This window comes from Scomber scombrus, chromosome 18 (genome assembly GCF_963691925.1).
Source record: "Scomber scombrus chromosome 18, fScoSco1.1, whole genome shotgun sequence".
NCBI classification, from domain to species: domain Eukaryota; kingdom Metazoa; phylum Chordata; class Actinopteri; order Scombriformes; family Scombridae; genus Scomber; species Scomber scombrus.
Window position 1 is genome coordinate 4,800,035 of NC_084987.1, and position 15,289 is coordinate 4,815,323.

General features: G+C 38.4%; 1 protein-coding gene across 1 annotated transcript in view; it reads left to right on the forward strand.

The window, feature by feature from the left end:
• The window catches only part of LOC133999273 (myosin phosphatase Rho-interacting protein-like), a 33,684-nt gene extending 21,391 nt beyond the window's left edge, over positions 1-12,293 (forward strand). The window contains 17 exon segments of the mRNA XM_062438460.1: positions 288-386; positions 1,151-1,187; positions 1,190-1,206; positions 1,866-1,934; positions 2,775-2,870; positions 2,971-3,001; positions 3,004-3,070; positions 3,934-3,988; positions 4,076-4,420; positions 5,461-5,565; positions 5,684-7,888; positions 8,439-8,586; positions 9,396-9,513; positions 9,630-9,789; positions 10,831-10,932; positions 11,976-12,062; positions 12,153-12,293. Of these exon segments, the coding sequence (XP_062294444.1) occupies positions 288-386; positions 1,151-1,187; positions 1,190-1,206; positions 1,866-1,934; positions 2,775-2,870; positions 2,971-3,001; positions 3,004-3,070; positions 3,934-3,988; positions 4,076-4,420; positions 5,461-5,565; positions 5,684-7,888; positions 8,439-8,586; positions 9,396-9,513; positions 9,630-9,789; positions 10,831-10,932; positions 11,976-12,062; positions 12,153-12,293 (3,882 nt within the window).
• The last annotated feature ends 2,996 nt before the right edge of the window (positions 12,294-15,289 follow it).

The window sequence follows — 15,289 nt, forward strand, 5'->3', positions numbered from 1 at the left end:
GTGTAGAAAAGCCTGTTTGGCTCCCCGTGGTGCTCTACAGCAGGCCTAATCCTTACAGCTGACATCTCTGCCAAGGATCCAGACTATCGGTTACTCTGGTTGAAGGAATGCAGCCTGCCACTACCTGATTGAGAAAACACGTCACGTCTTTGCATGAGTGAAAGCCCCTGATAGCTCCTGATAAACCAAACTGCAGGACTGGTGATGAAAGGAGCTGTTATAATCTCGGTTGGGCTGAGTTGTTTTCGCAGCAGTTTCATTTTCACTGTTTTTTTTGCCTTCGACAGAAACTCCAGTCATGTGGCGACATAACCCAGCTCACTGCACCCCCTCCTCAACGAAGAGCCAAGTCTCTGGACCGCAGGACGTCAGACACCGTCATGACAGTATGTCACTAAATAGATTTTACTACTCAGTACTACTACTATGTATTACTTGTACTTTCTTAACCCATAAAGCAACATAAATACATGTTTTCTTTGTCTGAAAAGCTGCATCAAGCAATATTATACCTTTGGGCTCCAAATTAAAGCCCCTCTTTCAGCCCCTAAAGGCTCCTTATACCCCATGTGACCAGATAATCTCAATATTTCAGACCAAACTATAATAGTTGAGTATTGAAGTTGATCAGATTCTGTCTTGTTTACTTATTTGATTTAAGTAATAATGCATTTATCCTAAGCTCTTGTAAAGTTTGTCATCGTTTGTGGTAGAAAAAGTCACATTTTTAGTCCCTTGAGTAGCAAAAAACAGCATTTTTAAAGAAAAATATACTAATAAGCATACAAAAAAGTGCTAAAGCGAAAATAAGCACTGGTGTATTTGCAAGTTTGGGTTTATATTGTTAAATTAAAAAGCAAAATAGTCTATAAAAACAGCAGGACTACAGATCTGTCTTTGTTTATACTTCTTTTCTACTTTTTCTAAGTCTCTGTAAAGCACTTTGAACCCTTTAACCCTAACCACCCTTTGTATGATGTTGTGCTAGTAAGTAGGAGCTAAACCTGTGAAATGAATGTAGTGATGTAGTTACCTTTGAAGTCTTAAGTATAAAATAGCATTACACATTATGCATGCTTAACTTAGTGCTCATGAGTCTGATTATATTGTTAAAGGCAAACATGTTTTTTTCTTTTTATTTTCTTTACAGCCGGATTTATTAAACTTCAAAAAGGGCTGGATGGTCAAATGGATGAAAATGACAAGGTGAGTTTAATTTGAAAGTATTTAACCCTCCTGTTGTCTTCGAGTCAAGGAAGGAAGGGGGGGGGAGAAGGAAAGGAGGGAGGAAGGAGGAAAGGAGGGAGGAAGGAAGGGAAGGACGGAGGAAAGAAGGAAGGTAGGAGCGAGGGAGGAAGAAGGAAGGAGGGAGGGAGGGAGAAAGGAAAAGAGGAAGGGAGGAAGAAAGGAAGGTAGGGGGAGGAAAGAAAGAGAGAAGGAGGGAGGAAGAAGGAAGGAAAGGAAGGAAGGAAGGTAGGAGGGAGGGAGGAAGGAAGGAAAGAAAGGAAGGAAGGAAGGTAGGAGGAAGGAAGGAAGGAAGGTAGGAGGGAGGAAGGACAGAGGAAAGAAGGAAAGTAGGAGGGATGGAGAAAGGAAAAGAGGGAGGGAGGAAAGAACGACAGAGGAAAGAAGGAAGGTAGGGGGAAGGAAAGAAAGAGAGAAGGAGGGAGGAAGGAAGGAGGAAGAAGGAAGGAAGGAAGGAAGGAAGGAAGGAAGGAAGAAGGAAGGAACAGTCAAAACAGACAGGGTCAATTTTCAAGGTAAATTGAAGTTTCTGTGATTTTCTACACATTACATTGTTTTACTGTTTCTGAACCACTTCTTACATACTGAACATTTGAAATAGTGTTTTTGCTTCCCTCTAGTGGAGGAAATATTGGTTTGTGCTTTCGACTGACAGTCTGAGATACTACAAGGACTCAATAGCTGAGGAGGTATTTTAAAATGACTTGTTTTAAAGAGTTAAAAAATATTATTTAATGTTTCATCACTTTAACCTTTGTGTCGTCCTCCCGGGTCAAATTGACCCTGTCTGTTTTGGACTGTTCCTTCTTTCCTCCCTCCTTCTTTCCTTCCTCCTCCCCCTTCTCTCTTTCTTTCCTTCCTCTCTTTCCTCCCTTCCTCCTTCCGTCTGTCCTCCCTCCCTCCCTCCTTCTCTCTTTCTTTCCTTCCTCTCTCTTTCCACCCTCTATCCCCCTTTCTTCCTTCCTTCTGTCCTTCCTTCCTCCCTCCCTCCTTCCTTCCTTCCTTTCCTTCCTCCACCTACCTTCCTCCCTTCCTTCTTTCCTCTGTCCTTCTTTCCTTCCTTTCTCCCTACAACCTTCCTTCCTTCTTTCCTCCCTCCCTCCTACCTCCTACCTTCCTTCTTTCCTCCCTCCTTCCTCCCTCCTTTCCCTCCTTCCTTCCTTCCTTCCTTCCTTCCTCCCTCCTTTCCTTCCTTCTCCCTTCCTCCCTTCCTCCCTCCTTTCCTTCCTTCTTCCTCCCTTCCTTCCTCCTTTCCTTCCTTCTTCCTCCCTTCCTTCCTTCCTCCCTCCTTTCTCCCTTCCTTCCTTCCTTTTTCCTCCCTCCTTTCCTTCCTTCTTCCTTCCTCCCTTCCTTCCTTCCTCCCTTCCTTTCCTTCTTCTTCCTCCCTCCCTTCCTTCCTTCCTTCCTTCCTCCCTGCCTTCCTTCTTCCTCCCTTCCTTCCTCCCCTTCCTTCCTTCTTCCTCCCTTCCTTCCTTCTTCCTTGACTCGAGGACAACAGGAGGGTTAATACGTCTTATTTTTTCTCTCAGGCTTCAGATCTTGAAGGAGAAATCGATCTAACAAAGTGTTACAACGTGTCTGAGTATCAGGTGCAGAGAAACTACGGCTTTCAGATCCATGTAAGAGTTCACATCAACAGTTCAATACACTAAACAATCACATTTATATTTTCCTGGCATTAACAAGAAGTTAAATTAAATGTTTGTACGTCTCAGACCCCCGAAGCGTGTTTACACGTTGTCGGCCATGACTGCAGGGATCGCAGGAACTGGATTCAGGCTCTGATGAAAAACGTACATCCGGCTAACGCTCCTGATGTTGCCAGGTAAATTCAACTTAAAATACTACTATTAAAATCTTAATCCAGTTATAACAGGGGTGGTACCAGTAATTCAGTTTAAGATATTAGTTTAAGTATAAATTATTTTAATAAAAAATCCAAGAAATCAACTAATTTTTATGGCAGTCAATTTTAGGACTAATCTTCACTATAATTTCATGATGATAATAATAACTTTATTTATATAGCACCTTTCACACCTAAGATGCGTCAGACAAGTACAGCAAGTCAAATTCAACAGCATAGGTGAAAAAAAAAACCCATTAAAACAAGACATTAAAACATGACGTGTTGTTTAATTATTTATCACATAAATACACTCAAATATGTTCCTATAGTTAAGTTTAGTTTATTTGGATCCCCATTAGCTGTTACCCAGGCAACAGCTACTCTTCCTGGGCTCTGCTTATACCTATAAAATTAATTGATATAATTGTATTCAATCCATTAACTTTGCTTTAGGATTTAAAGACATTCTTTACCATTTGGACTGCAACTAACAATTAGTTTCATTATCATTATTTTTTACAGGTAATTGATCATTTATTAAGCCTATAAAATGTTCAACAGTCAAAAAATGATCAATCATAATTCCCAGAGTAAAAAAAATAGTAATCTTTTAATAATTTATTTACTAGAAGACCAAAGATATTAATTTACAGTGATACAAAAACAGAGAAACGCAGCAAAACAAAACTTTTCCTTTAAAAAAATGATTAATTATAAACTTAAATGACTGAAAGATTATCAAAGTTGTTGTAGATTATTTTTCTGTTAATCAATTATTAAAACTAATACTTTCAGCACTGCATTGTGATCATATTCTATCCTCTTCTCTTTGCGTACAGTCTACCAGGCCACCATGTTCCCTGCAGCCCACCTGAAGCTCTCCCAAAACCAGACGTGACTCAGGACTCTTCCTCCACTGAAATCCTCTCAGACAGAGACGCTCTCACCAAACCCAAAGTGTGATGGAACGACGACGGGAAGGACGCTACAAAACCTACGACTGGGCTGAGTTTCGGCCTCAAGAGGAAGCCGACGCCGGACGCAGATCCTCAGAAGAGTAAAGCTCTGTGCGCACTGGAGCTGAGCGACATGGAGAGGAGGAAGAGGCGGGAGGAGAGGAGGAAGAGGTACGAGAGCATGCTGGGTTTCCCTCTGGGATGGGAGATGATTGGAGATGAATCAGCTGACGGCAACGGCAGAGCGCTGAGTCCAAAATCACAACAAAGAATGCAAGAAGAGATGGAAGATTGCTGGAAGCAGGTGGAGAAGACTGTCTTCAGACTGGAGAAGAGCGTCCCGCTGTATAATGAAGCTAAAGACACTTCGGTAATGGAGAAGCTGCTGGACAGCTACAGGAAGGGGGTGTGTACTTCAAATATGTGTTTAACTCATACTGTGTTGGCCCGAATAAAAGACTCTTCCAACTTTCTTTTTTTTAAAACATATAACACACTTTTACAGTCAAAAAGTCTGCCTGAGATATTATTAATCTGACAGTTTATCAAGGAAGACAACAACTCCCATGATCCCACGCTTCTTCACAATGTCATCAAACTCCATCTTTTGTTATTATTTTGATAGAGAGACGACTAGCAGCAGTAATCACATGTTTTTAATTTAAAATAGAACATAAATTGCTCGTCTGTATAGTTTGATTCACACTCTCTCTCGTCAAGCTGTTGGATAGTTTAAAATTAGCAGGTTTTTTTGCATTTTTCAAATTATCTGTTAGTCTTAAAGAAAAGAATTTTAAGAAGGAACAATATAATTTAATTCATTCTCTAAGAACTGAGCAAACCGATTGAATTTGGGATTTTAAAAAACTCATTTTTTAAAAATCTAATGAACCGAAAGAGAATACTTTACTAACTCCGCTAATCTCTTTATGTTCTTTTAGTTAGTTTTAAAGCAAATTTATAAAAGTAGTTTATAAATTGTCACTGTTCTCATTAAACTCAGTGAACTTCATTTTAAATAATCCCACTGTAATCTACCAGCCCTGCACCAATCAACAGACAGTCTGCAACCAGCTGGTAAAGAAAGTGGAACATCTAATAGAGCTAAATAAATGTTCCCAGGAGTTGGTAATGGGCTAAAACATCTAAAATGAGAGTGAATACTATACTTAGATCCATCAGACATATACCTATATAAGAAGAAGTTTATGAGTTCATGCTTATTTAGTTTATGTTATGAGGGAAATACTTCATAAAGTCTAAATTAGAGTGTATGTTCCTCCATAAACCAAAACTACTTTATAAGATAATAATGTTTTTTCTGTCGTGTGTGTTATTTGCGATGGAGCCCCAAGTGGCCAAAACTGCAATAATTTCAACCTTTTAACTGTGTGTCTGTGTTTGTTGAAGGTTGACGATCTGAAGGCGCAGCTAGAAGATTCGGAGCGTCGCAAACTCGAGCTGGAAGCTCAGCTGAGCACCGCAGGACATTATCAGCAGCAAGTCTGCAAATCGGTAATTTTTAATTGAGCTACTTGTTCTTATTATGTAACAATCCTTCTGTGATTCATTTTAACATTTGTTGGCTAATTCTCCTTTTTTCCTCTTTTCTCTCTGTTGTCTTTCCTAAAAGCTTGACTCCTCGCCAAGTTCTGAAGCAGATTTATTCCTACTGGACACGAATAAAAACCCATTAAACAACAACCACACACAGAGTCTGAATGATGCAAACAAACAGACTAGAGAGCTCTTAGAGCAGCAGGACGTCATCAGACAGGAGCAGCTCAGTCCTTCACCTCAACACACACCCAGCATCTGGCTGCATGACACCGAGGGAAATTTCCAGGAACTTGGAGATCTTCTTCGTGACTGTCCTGAAGCAGAAGCCACACCTTTACTATCACCTGCGTCAGACGGCACAGACTTATTGTCAGAAAGTGACAGACAAAATTTAGATGATGTAATAACCAACAAGCAGAATCAGCAACACAATGAGGACTGTCAGCTGTTTCCGAGCTCTGAGAGTTCAAGTTCGCTTATTTTGGAGAGTCCTACGGAGAGAGGTGACGCCTCGCTGAGCTGCTGTGTGGAGCAGCACATACCTCCAGACCAGGCGATACTGAGGAGGCTCTCCCAGGAGGTGGAGCTGCTCACGGGTCAGAACGAGGCTCTCAACCAGCGCAACCAGGAAATGTTAAACCAGCTGACAGAGGCGGACCGGGAGATAGAGAGGCTGAAAGTGGAGCTCAGCAGCAGGTACACTGAGCCCCATCACCTGCCTGAAGTGGAGCAACTGGAACAAACGCGGGTACAAGATCTGGAGAGGGAGCTGAGTATGAGAGAACAGCAGCTCCAGGAGGCCCAGACGTTGATCACCTCCCTGGAGGAAAATCTGAGGGACACGGAGGCGCTGCTGCAGCTTGGCGTCCCGACAGAAACGGAAGAAACGGGACAGGAGGAAAGCGACTGCGCCAAGAAAGCGGAGGGATACTTGCTGAGGTGTTTCGAGGCAACCGAGGCTAAGCTGTTGGAGCTGGAGAGGCAGCTCGACCAGTCTCAGACGACCTGCAGGAAGCTCCAGGAGCAGAACTCGGAGATGAAGGAAGCGGAGAAAGTTTACTGCGAGAAAGCGACGGAGACCGAAGCTGACATCTGGAAGCTGAATGAAGATATAGAGAAGGAGAAGTTGAAAGAAGGAGAGAGGAACGGATCTGTGTGCGCTGAGGAAAGGATCCAGCAAGTGATAGAGGAGATGATCATGAGGTTGAAAGCTTTGGGGAAATTACTGGGTGTTATTGACAGGTTGGATTTAGACACGACGAAGAGATCGACAGAAAGTGAAGAGGAGAAGCCGACGGTGGTCAGTCAGCTGAGGTGGGAGGAAGAGTTTTGGGGGTCTTTGCTCAGGGAAGTGAAAGCCAAAACCTTCCAGCTGAGTGAGGAGAAAGATGTAGAAGTGCTTCTCGGCGAGGTGACAGAATATATGATAGCGGAGAAACAAATGCTGCTTTTAGGTCATGATTTACTTTCTGAGACGGATGAAGAAGGGGAAGATACGGAGGGGACACGCGAGGGCGAGACGTTGAAAGATCTGGACGTTATTTGGAATACAGCAAGTGTGACGGCAACGGAAACCAAGAAGATGGATGAAAGCGGGATGGAACATTTTAGAGTTATAACACAGATTAGAACTTCTTTACTGGACTACATCGCCTCCTCTGTCAGCACATCCGCTCGAGACAAACTCCAGTCGATGGCCGACAAGTTTTCTGACTTTCGCTTTTGCTCGGAGCGTCCTTCGTTTCATTTCATTCACTCCGCGGCGACTGAAGCGCTGTACTGCTGCCACATTAGCAGGCTTCAGTCGAAATACCAAAGGGAGCTCGAAGAAACCAAACAGAGACTGCTCACACGCTCGCTCATCTGCAGCAACTGTGTCGACCTGACGGAGGAGAACGAGGAGCTGAGAGCGAGGCTGTCAAACCTAGAGGAGCAACAGACGTCCTCATCGAGCGCAAAGACGGACATGAGCTGCCAGACGGAGGAGATTTACCCTCAAGACATAAATACTGAGGTACAGATGGCAGATGAAAGTGCTGCAGATGAAACTGAGGAACCCGAAACACCAGAGGAGACGGTGGAGAACGACTCCTCCTCGCTCAGCTGTATGGAGATCTCAGGTGAAACGGATCAGAGCGAGCAGGTTTTAGCGCTGAGAAGAAGAGAGGAGGAGCTGGAGGAGCAGCTGTCCGTCATAGCAGAGCAGCTGAAAGAAGAGTTTGATGGCAAAATGAGGTCGGCTCTGATGCATCACGAGAGGGAGTTGGAGAAGCTCAAGGTGGGTGGTGCGAAATGTGTGATTTACATAGCTAGAGCTGAAAAGTTGATATTTTATTTGTCTGTATATTTGACTCGTTGTGACTCTTTTTTTGTATCTTGAATATTTTCCTAATTTGTTAATTTATAGAGATGTTATTGAATCTTCTGGGTAAGTTATATATAGAATTATGTCATCAGCAAAAAGAGATATTTTATGCTCGTCAGTGTTAATCTTCAGGCCTCTCACATACGATACCAATGCTTCAATCACCAATGCAAAAAGCAAAGGTGAGAATGGAAATCCTTATCTTGTATCCTTATCTTTTTTATCTGGTTAAAAAAAGTAGACAGAGAAGATGGTATTAGTTATAACTGCTGCTTTAAAGCTGCAAGCACATTAATGCTGTGCAGAACAGAAACGAGAGAAGGCCGTTCTCCGCATCTTTTCACACATAATAAAACACCTAAAACAGACTTTAATGTGTAATAGTCCTTTAACTGTAACTGTAACTGTGACACCTTGATGGTTATATCTATGTGACCCATGTGGACGTCTCTTGTTCCTTCAGGCCACGTGCGAGCGCGGCTTCGCCTCCATGGAGGACTCTCATGTAAAGATGGTGGAGGAGCTGCAGCGCCGACACCAGCAGGAAGTAGAGCGCCACCTGCTGGAGAGAGACAGACTGCTGGAGGAGGAGAGCGCTGCGACTGCCATTGGTGAGGAGAGACTATTATCGCTTCTTAAAAATCTATCTGTAATAATAAAACCCAGTGAGGCAGAGGGGACTAATTAAGTTTCCTGTGAGCTTTGATATTCTCTTGAAAAGGTTTCAAATCTGCTTTTAATATTTAATGTTTTGTTTTGTTTTTCTATTTTGTTTCTTTTTCTCTGCATTGCTTTTAATGATTGTGTTTTCATTTATTCTGTATGGTTTAATTGTTTTAATTGTCTTATTGAGTATTGTTAAAAGTGCTCTAGAAATATAATGCATCATTATTATTATTAGTAGTAGTAGTAGTATTAAGAGAAAGTAATAGTAGAGGCCTATTTTTGTCACTGTATCTGCTATTTTGGTCCTTAAAGCAGCTAAAAAAAAAATTCTGCTGCCTCCAAATGGCCAAAAAATGAATTAATGCAGGTTTAAATATTTATTGAATGATTATTATAGTGTTGATTGTTATTAGTATTATTAATTATTAAGGTGATTACGCAGCAGCAGATTCACAAGCGTGCATGAAAAGTGTCATGATTCATTTTTCAGTGGTATCAATATCAGTTTTAATAGTTGCAGTATAATTAGTTTTTTAATATAATTATACTTATGCCACTACAAGAGTAAAAGAAAAAAGGATTTTTGTGATGCTTCAGTACAAAAACTTATCATCACCACACTTTTAAAAACATATTTCAGTTCACACACTTCTACAGAATGTGTGTTTGGAGTCAACAAAAAGCCACAAGCTGTTTCTGATATTCCGTCTATCATCCCAACATGAATCTCACGCCGGCTTGTATCCACTCTTAGCAATCGAAGCCATCAAGAACGCTCACCGCCTGGAGCTGGAGAGGGAGGTGCAGAGGAGAAGCCGGTCAGAGAACATCACAGCAGACTCACACCTGGAAGACATATTCAGTCGACACGCGTACGTCCACTAATGAAATAACCTCGTAATAAACCTCAAGACAAAACAATGCATTGCATGTTTTAAATGAAGTGTGTGTGTCTGTGTTTAATATCTGTGTGTGTGTGTGTGTAAAGAGAGGAGCTGGCCTCCTACCAGCGGGAGCTCGAGGTTTTGTCCCAGCAGTTCTCTCTGAAGTGTCTGGAGAACGTTCATCTTGTTCAGGCTCTGGATGCGGAGAGGAAGGCTTTGTGTCAGTGCCAGCAGGAAAACCAAGACCTGAGGACCAGAAACCAGGTGAGAGCTCTCATACACACATTAATAGATTAGATGCTAACGATGAAATTAAACACAAATTAACTTATAATTATCAAATCATCATTTTGAGTCTTTCCGTTATTTAAAAAAAGACTAAAATCTCTGATTCCAGCTTCTCTAATGTGAATATTTTTTGGATTCTTTACTCTTATGTAATTATAAACTGATCAATTTGGGTTGCTAATTGGGGTTTGGGAAACATTAATAGATAGTTTTCAACATTTTATGACATTTTATGGACCAAATAACTACAAAATTGAAAATACACAAAACATTAATCAATAGTGAAAGTATTCAGCAGTTAACAAACCTAATGTAATTTCCTATTAAAGAAAAAATAGAAAGTATTACATTTAATGTGTAAAATTCTTAAATATTTTCTCTTGCCTGACGTAAACAGTAATGTAGATTATAAAATAACTACATTTGTGATCTTTGTGACAGATTGTTTATTAATCTGCGACATCAAACCTGCAGCAAACACAGTCAGTACTGCCAGCTCCAGTAGCTAGGATCATCTCATAACGTGCACGTTTTGGTCTTAGCAAAAACTTCAATAGACTTAAAATAATTAATTATTTTTAATCAGTTAAGACACTTAATTGTGTGCAGCTTATCAAGGTCCAGGTAACATTTATTTAATTAACTATATCATTAGGAATTAGTGTTATACACTGCTGGGAAATGCTGAAAAACATGTAATATAAAACCAAATTGTAATACTAACTGGTTTTGCATTATATTTTCATGCTTTGGCCAGTTATAAGTATTAAATCACAGTCTATGTTATATTAAAATTATCTTAAAAAGTATTTAATTTAACTTATTGGACCCTGCAGAAACATTGACTTTATCCTCCATCCACAGTTAATGTTAATTCCTATCAAGTAATTCAGGTTAATTCTACAGTAAATCACTCTGATGCAGCAATTTTGATTTTCAGTGATATTTATGTGAAACAGTTGGAAAGTTAAGACCAAAATAAATAGTATCAGTAAGTTGTTCTTGACCTTTTTCCAGGAGTTGAGCGGTCACCTGGCAGCAGAGATCACCAGACTGTGCTCTCTGGCCAAACAGGACGCTCTGCCGCTCAGCCAGGGAATGGACGCCTACGAGATGGAGGTGAGTGTCTGTGTGGGAGCAGATGAAGTAAAAAGTAATAACTGTGTTTTAAAATGTTACCTTTGCCTGAGAGGTGCAGAGAGACATGAAGTAAGGGTACAGAGACAGATATTGATGTTACAGTTATGTGGTGAGCGTCTCAACCGGTCGATGCTTCAGACTCCCTGAACACAAGATTTTTATTTTCCTGTGAAACTGCAACTTCATTCATCATATCCAAATATCACAATTTCAAACAGCAATTATTTAGTCTGTTGTACATAATTCATCAAATCTTTTAGAGGATGATTGTCTCGTATTAAATAATCTGCATTATTACTCACATTATTAAAACATACTTGAATAATACACATTAACATAAAATGACAATAATGCAGTGAAAAGAGTATAAATAAAAGGAGTGTCACCATTAAAACTGCATTCTTCAACCTCTGTCATGATTACTGTGTATTTAATGGAAGAAAGCATCATCAGGTCAGATTTATTTGTATAGTAAAGCACCTCATTTTTATTTTATTAAGACAGGGACAGTGCACAATAAAACATTAACCTTGTGTAAAAACAAGGAAAAAATGCATTGCACCTAGTTTTTTAGCAGAATTGCTATTTTCTGCCTGTAATCCCCGTGCAGGTAGGTGGAACAATAAATTAAATTAATGACAAATTCAGTGTGAATGGAGAACAAAACACCAGCTCATGAAATTCTTATCACAATAATTCATAAGAGGTGCTTTATATGAGCATAAAAGCAACTGAAAAACAAGATAAAATCATTTTAATTTAACTTAGTTTAAAAATACAACAAAAACATGAAGAACACACATTTATACACAAACTTTTAATTGGAAATGAGTCAAAAAAACTCTTTTTCTTTTATAGGTTATTAAAATGTGTTTAAATGAGTCCAGTCAGTTTTCTTTATATAGCCTCATATCATGCATCATAAATTAGCCCATAACCCATTTATTAAAGCCTGATGAGATATTTAGGAATGAAAACAGGGTTAACATATGAAGCTGATTTGAAGTTGATTTTAATCTCAGATCACCCTGCGAGTGAAGGAGTCCGAGGTCCAGTGTCTGAAGCAGAAGATCACGTCTCTGAAGGACGAACTGCAGTCTGCACAAAAGGTGAGACTCACACACTCAATCCAATAATAAATAGTCTGAATGAGTCAGTATAAAAGATAAATAACACACATGTTTCTCGTCGTGTTACAGGACAAGAGGAACGTTACAAAGAAGTACAAGGACGTCTACACGGAGCTGAGCATCACGAGGGCCAAAGCTGAGAGAGACGTAGACGAGCTGAGAGAGAATCTGAGGCTGCTTCATCAGGCTCTGAGGCAGACTTCACCCTGAACTCTCTGCTCGTTTTTTATTTCTTTATTCTTTATTTTCATCCAACAAAGCGGTCGCACACATTTTTCTGGCAACTATAAAAAAAAGAAACACCAGTTTGAAGTTACACTGATGAGTAAATAAAAGAAGAAAAAAAGCAAAATAAGCCAAATATAAAGATCAGAAAATAAGAGAAATATATTTGTTTATATGAAAAGACACTAAAAACAAAAAACTGTGAAAATAAATACCAATAAAAAAGAAAGTATTCAGTTTCAGTGAAGCCAAACTTAACGGTAAACATTATTCTTCACTCTTATTATGTTTTTCTGCTCTTTTTATTCTTTATTTCCTTCCACAAAGTGTTCGCTAGTCACTCATTTGAACTTCTACTGATCAATAAATAAAAAAAAAAGCAATTAAAAGCAAATATAAAGATTAAATAAGCAGAATAACTCGACATATGGAAAGACAGCCAATAAAAACTTACAATAAACACACAAAATGTGAAAATAAATAGCAACAAAAAGAAAGTATTCAGCTGTTTTTGTTGCTCTTTATCATTTTTTCTGCTCTTTTATTCTTTATTTCCTTCCACAAATTGCTCGCTAGTCTTCCTGAGTTCCACAAAAAACCAGAAAAAAGCAAATTAAACCAAATATAAAGACCATAAAATAAGCAAAAAAACTCAACTTACTGACAAACAAACAATAGAAAGTTACAATAAACACAAAAATGTGAAAATAAAAAGCAACAAAAAGAAAGTATTACATTTTTTTTGTGTTCAATTTTGACATTTTAACATTTACTTCACTGTATAGCACACTCCCTTTATTATCACCCTCAATAAATCTATTTAAAAGAGAAATTATCTCCTTCTACAAACTGTTATTTACTTATTTAATACATCCAAAAACTCTTTTTACGCTTCACACTCCTTTTGTAAAGTTTCTATTTCTCCCTTTTGTACAGAAACACTGAATATTAATGCTGTTTAACCTGATTATTAACATTTTAAACACTGACTTTGTAATTTAGATTAAATCCTTTTTTCGTGATGCACCTGTGAAACTGCAAATTTCTTGTTTTTTATATATTGTCTTCTAAAAAAATTGACCAAATATCAATATTTTAAAACAGCAATTATTTTGCCTGTTGTAAATATTTATATCTGTACAGCCAATTTATCGTTTTAATACTTTCACCAGACTTGCACAGATCCATGTTTTATTAGAAATGTTTGTTATATATATGTCAGCCTCTTCATCCCTGCTGTATGTTGTCCTTTTTTTTATTTTAAATTAAACATTTGTGACAGGAAGCTTTACTGTCGTCCACAGAGTGTAATTTATATTTGTACACTGCAGTGTTATTATTGTCATAAATGGGTTAATAATTAAATTAAATTGGCACTTAAAGCCTGTTTCTTCTCCTTTGTGTTGTCATGCCACAGGTTTCTGCATCATGTAAAAGGTTGAACACCAAGGATGTTGTTTTATTTTTTTTTATTTTTAAGTCATTTCCAGAAGATTCATGAAAGATTAATAAAATATATGACACCGAACAGCTGCCATGTCAGTTCAATACCTCCTCAAGGTTGAAGCAATAATACTGCATAATCAGGCTATTCTTCAACAGTTTTCAGCCCTTTTTTTTATGGAGGCAGGTTGTCAAGGCAACTGAAGAAGTACAGGTGACTTCCGAGTCGACATTTCAGAATAAAAGCCCCCGCGATTGATGAGTGACGCACGAGAGTTGAATTTAAACTTCTTACAGTCCTGAAAATAACATAATGAAATTAAAAATCCTGCTTTAGTGAAAGTACATAAGTGTTATGAGCTTGATGTTGTTAAAGTAGTGGTTTGGCCCCCTTTTTATCTATGCTTTCTTTTTTGCTGAAATATTGGATGATTTGAACATTTATTGAAATGAAACCATGTGAGAAGTTTAGAGAGCTGCTAACTCATAGACATCTGAAATGTGAGCCTGATTATCATCTTTAACAATGTGTTGTATTTTAAAAGCTTGTTATATTATCTATTGTGTCAAATCTTCATCTGAAAAGTAACTAAAGCTGTCAGATTAATGTAGTGGAGTAGAAAGTACAATATTTCCCCTCTGAAATGTATAAAGTAGCATTAATGGGAATAGTCTAACTATAAATACCTAAAAATTGCACTTACTTAATTAAATGTACTTAGTTACAACCACTACTGCAAGTCAGCGTACTTAAATGTACGAAAAACACATTTGTCTTACAGGAGGTTGAACGTTATTAGTCCACAATTCTTTTGGAAATCCCACATTTTACAAATGTACCAAGTAATTGAAGCTGAATTGTGTTTTTTTTTCCCCCGTTGAGGAAAAATGATTTTGTCACTCTTGTACTTCCATACTACATCTGTCTGTTTCTCATATAATCTATATCTGCTGCCGCTTCCAGCTTTTCATTCAGGTTATATGTTTACAATTTTCTCCTGTTTTTAATCTGTTACAGTTACTGAGAAAAAAATGTGTCATTAAATTACAGTTACTTATTAAAATGTTGATGATTGATGAAGGAGGCTACATCTGAAGTTCATCAAATATCTTTATTTTATATTCTAAAATCTACATGAACTAATGAATACATTTTCAATTTTCAATGAGAGATAAATGTTGCTTTATAAGAAATGATCTCCCTTATAAATCATGTCAGTATCCATGAAAAACACCTGAATTTAGATTTTGGTGCTTAATGGGAACATTTACACTAACAGCTGAAAACATTGGTAAGAAAATTAATCAAACATGTTGCATTACTTTGATTAAGTATTTTAAATAGTTACATTATATATTACATGTTAAATAGGGTAACTATAATCTGTAATCTATTATTTTCCCCCAAAATAAGTTTCCCAACCCTGACACACAGCAGCTTTGACTTTTACTTTGAAAGGTTGCAGCTCTCTTCCGGTATCACTCCAGCTGTTTCTACGTGACTTTACGCTCGAAGGAAGAAGGTATCCATGATGACA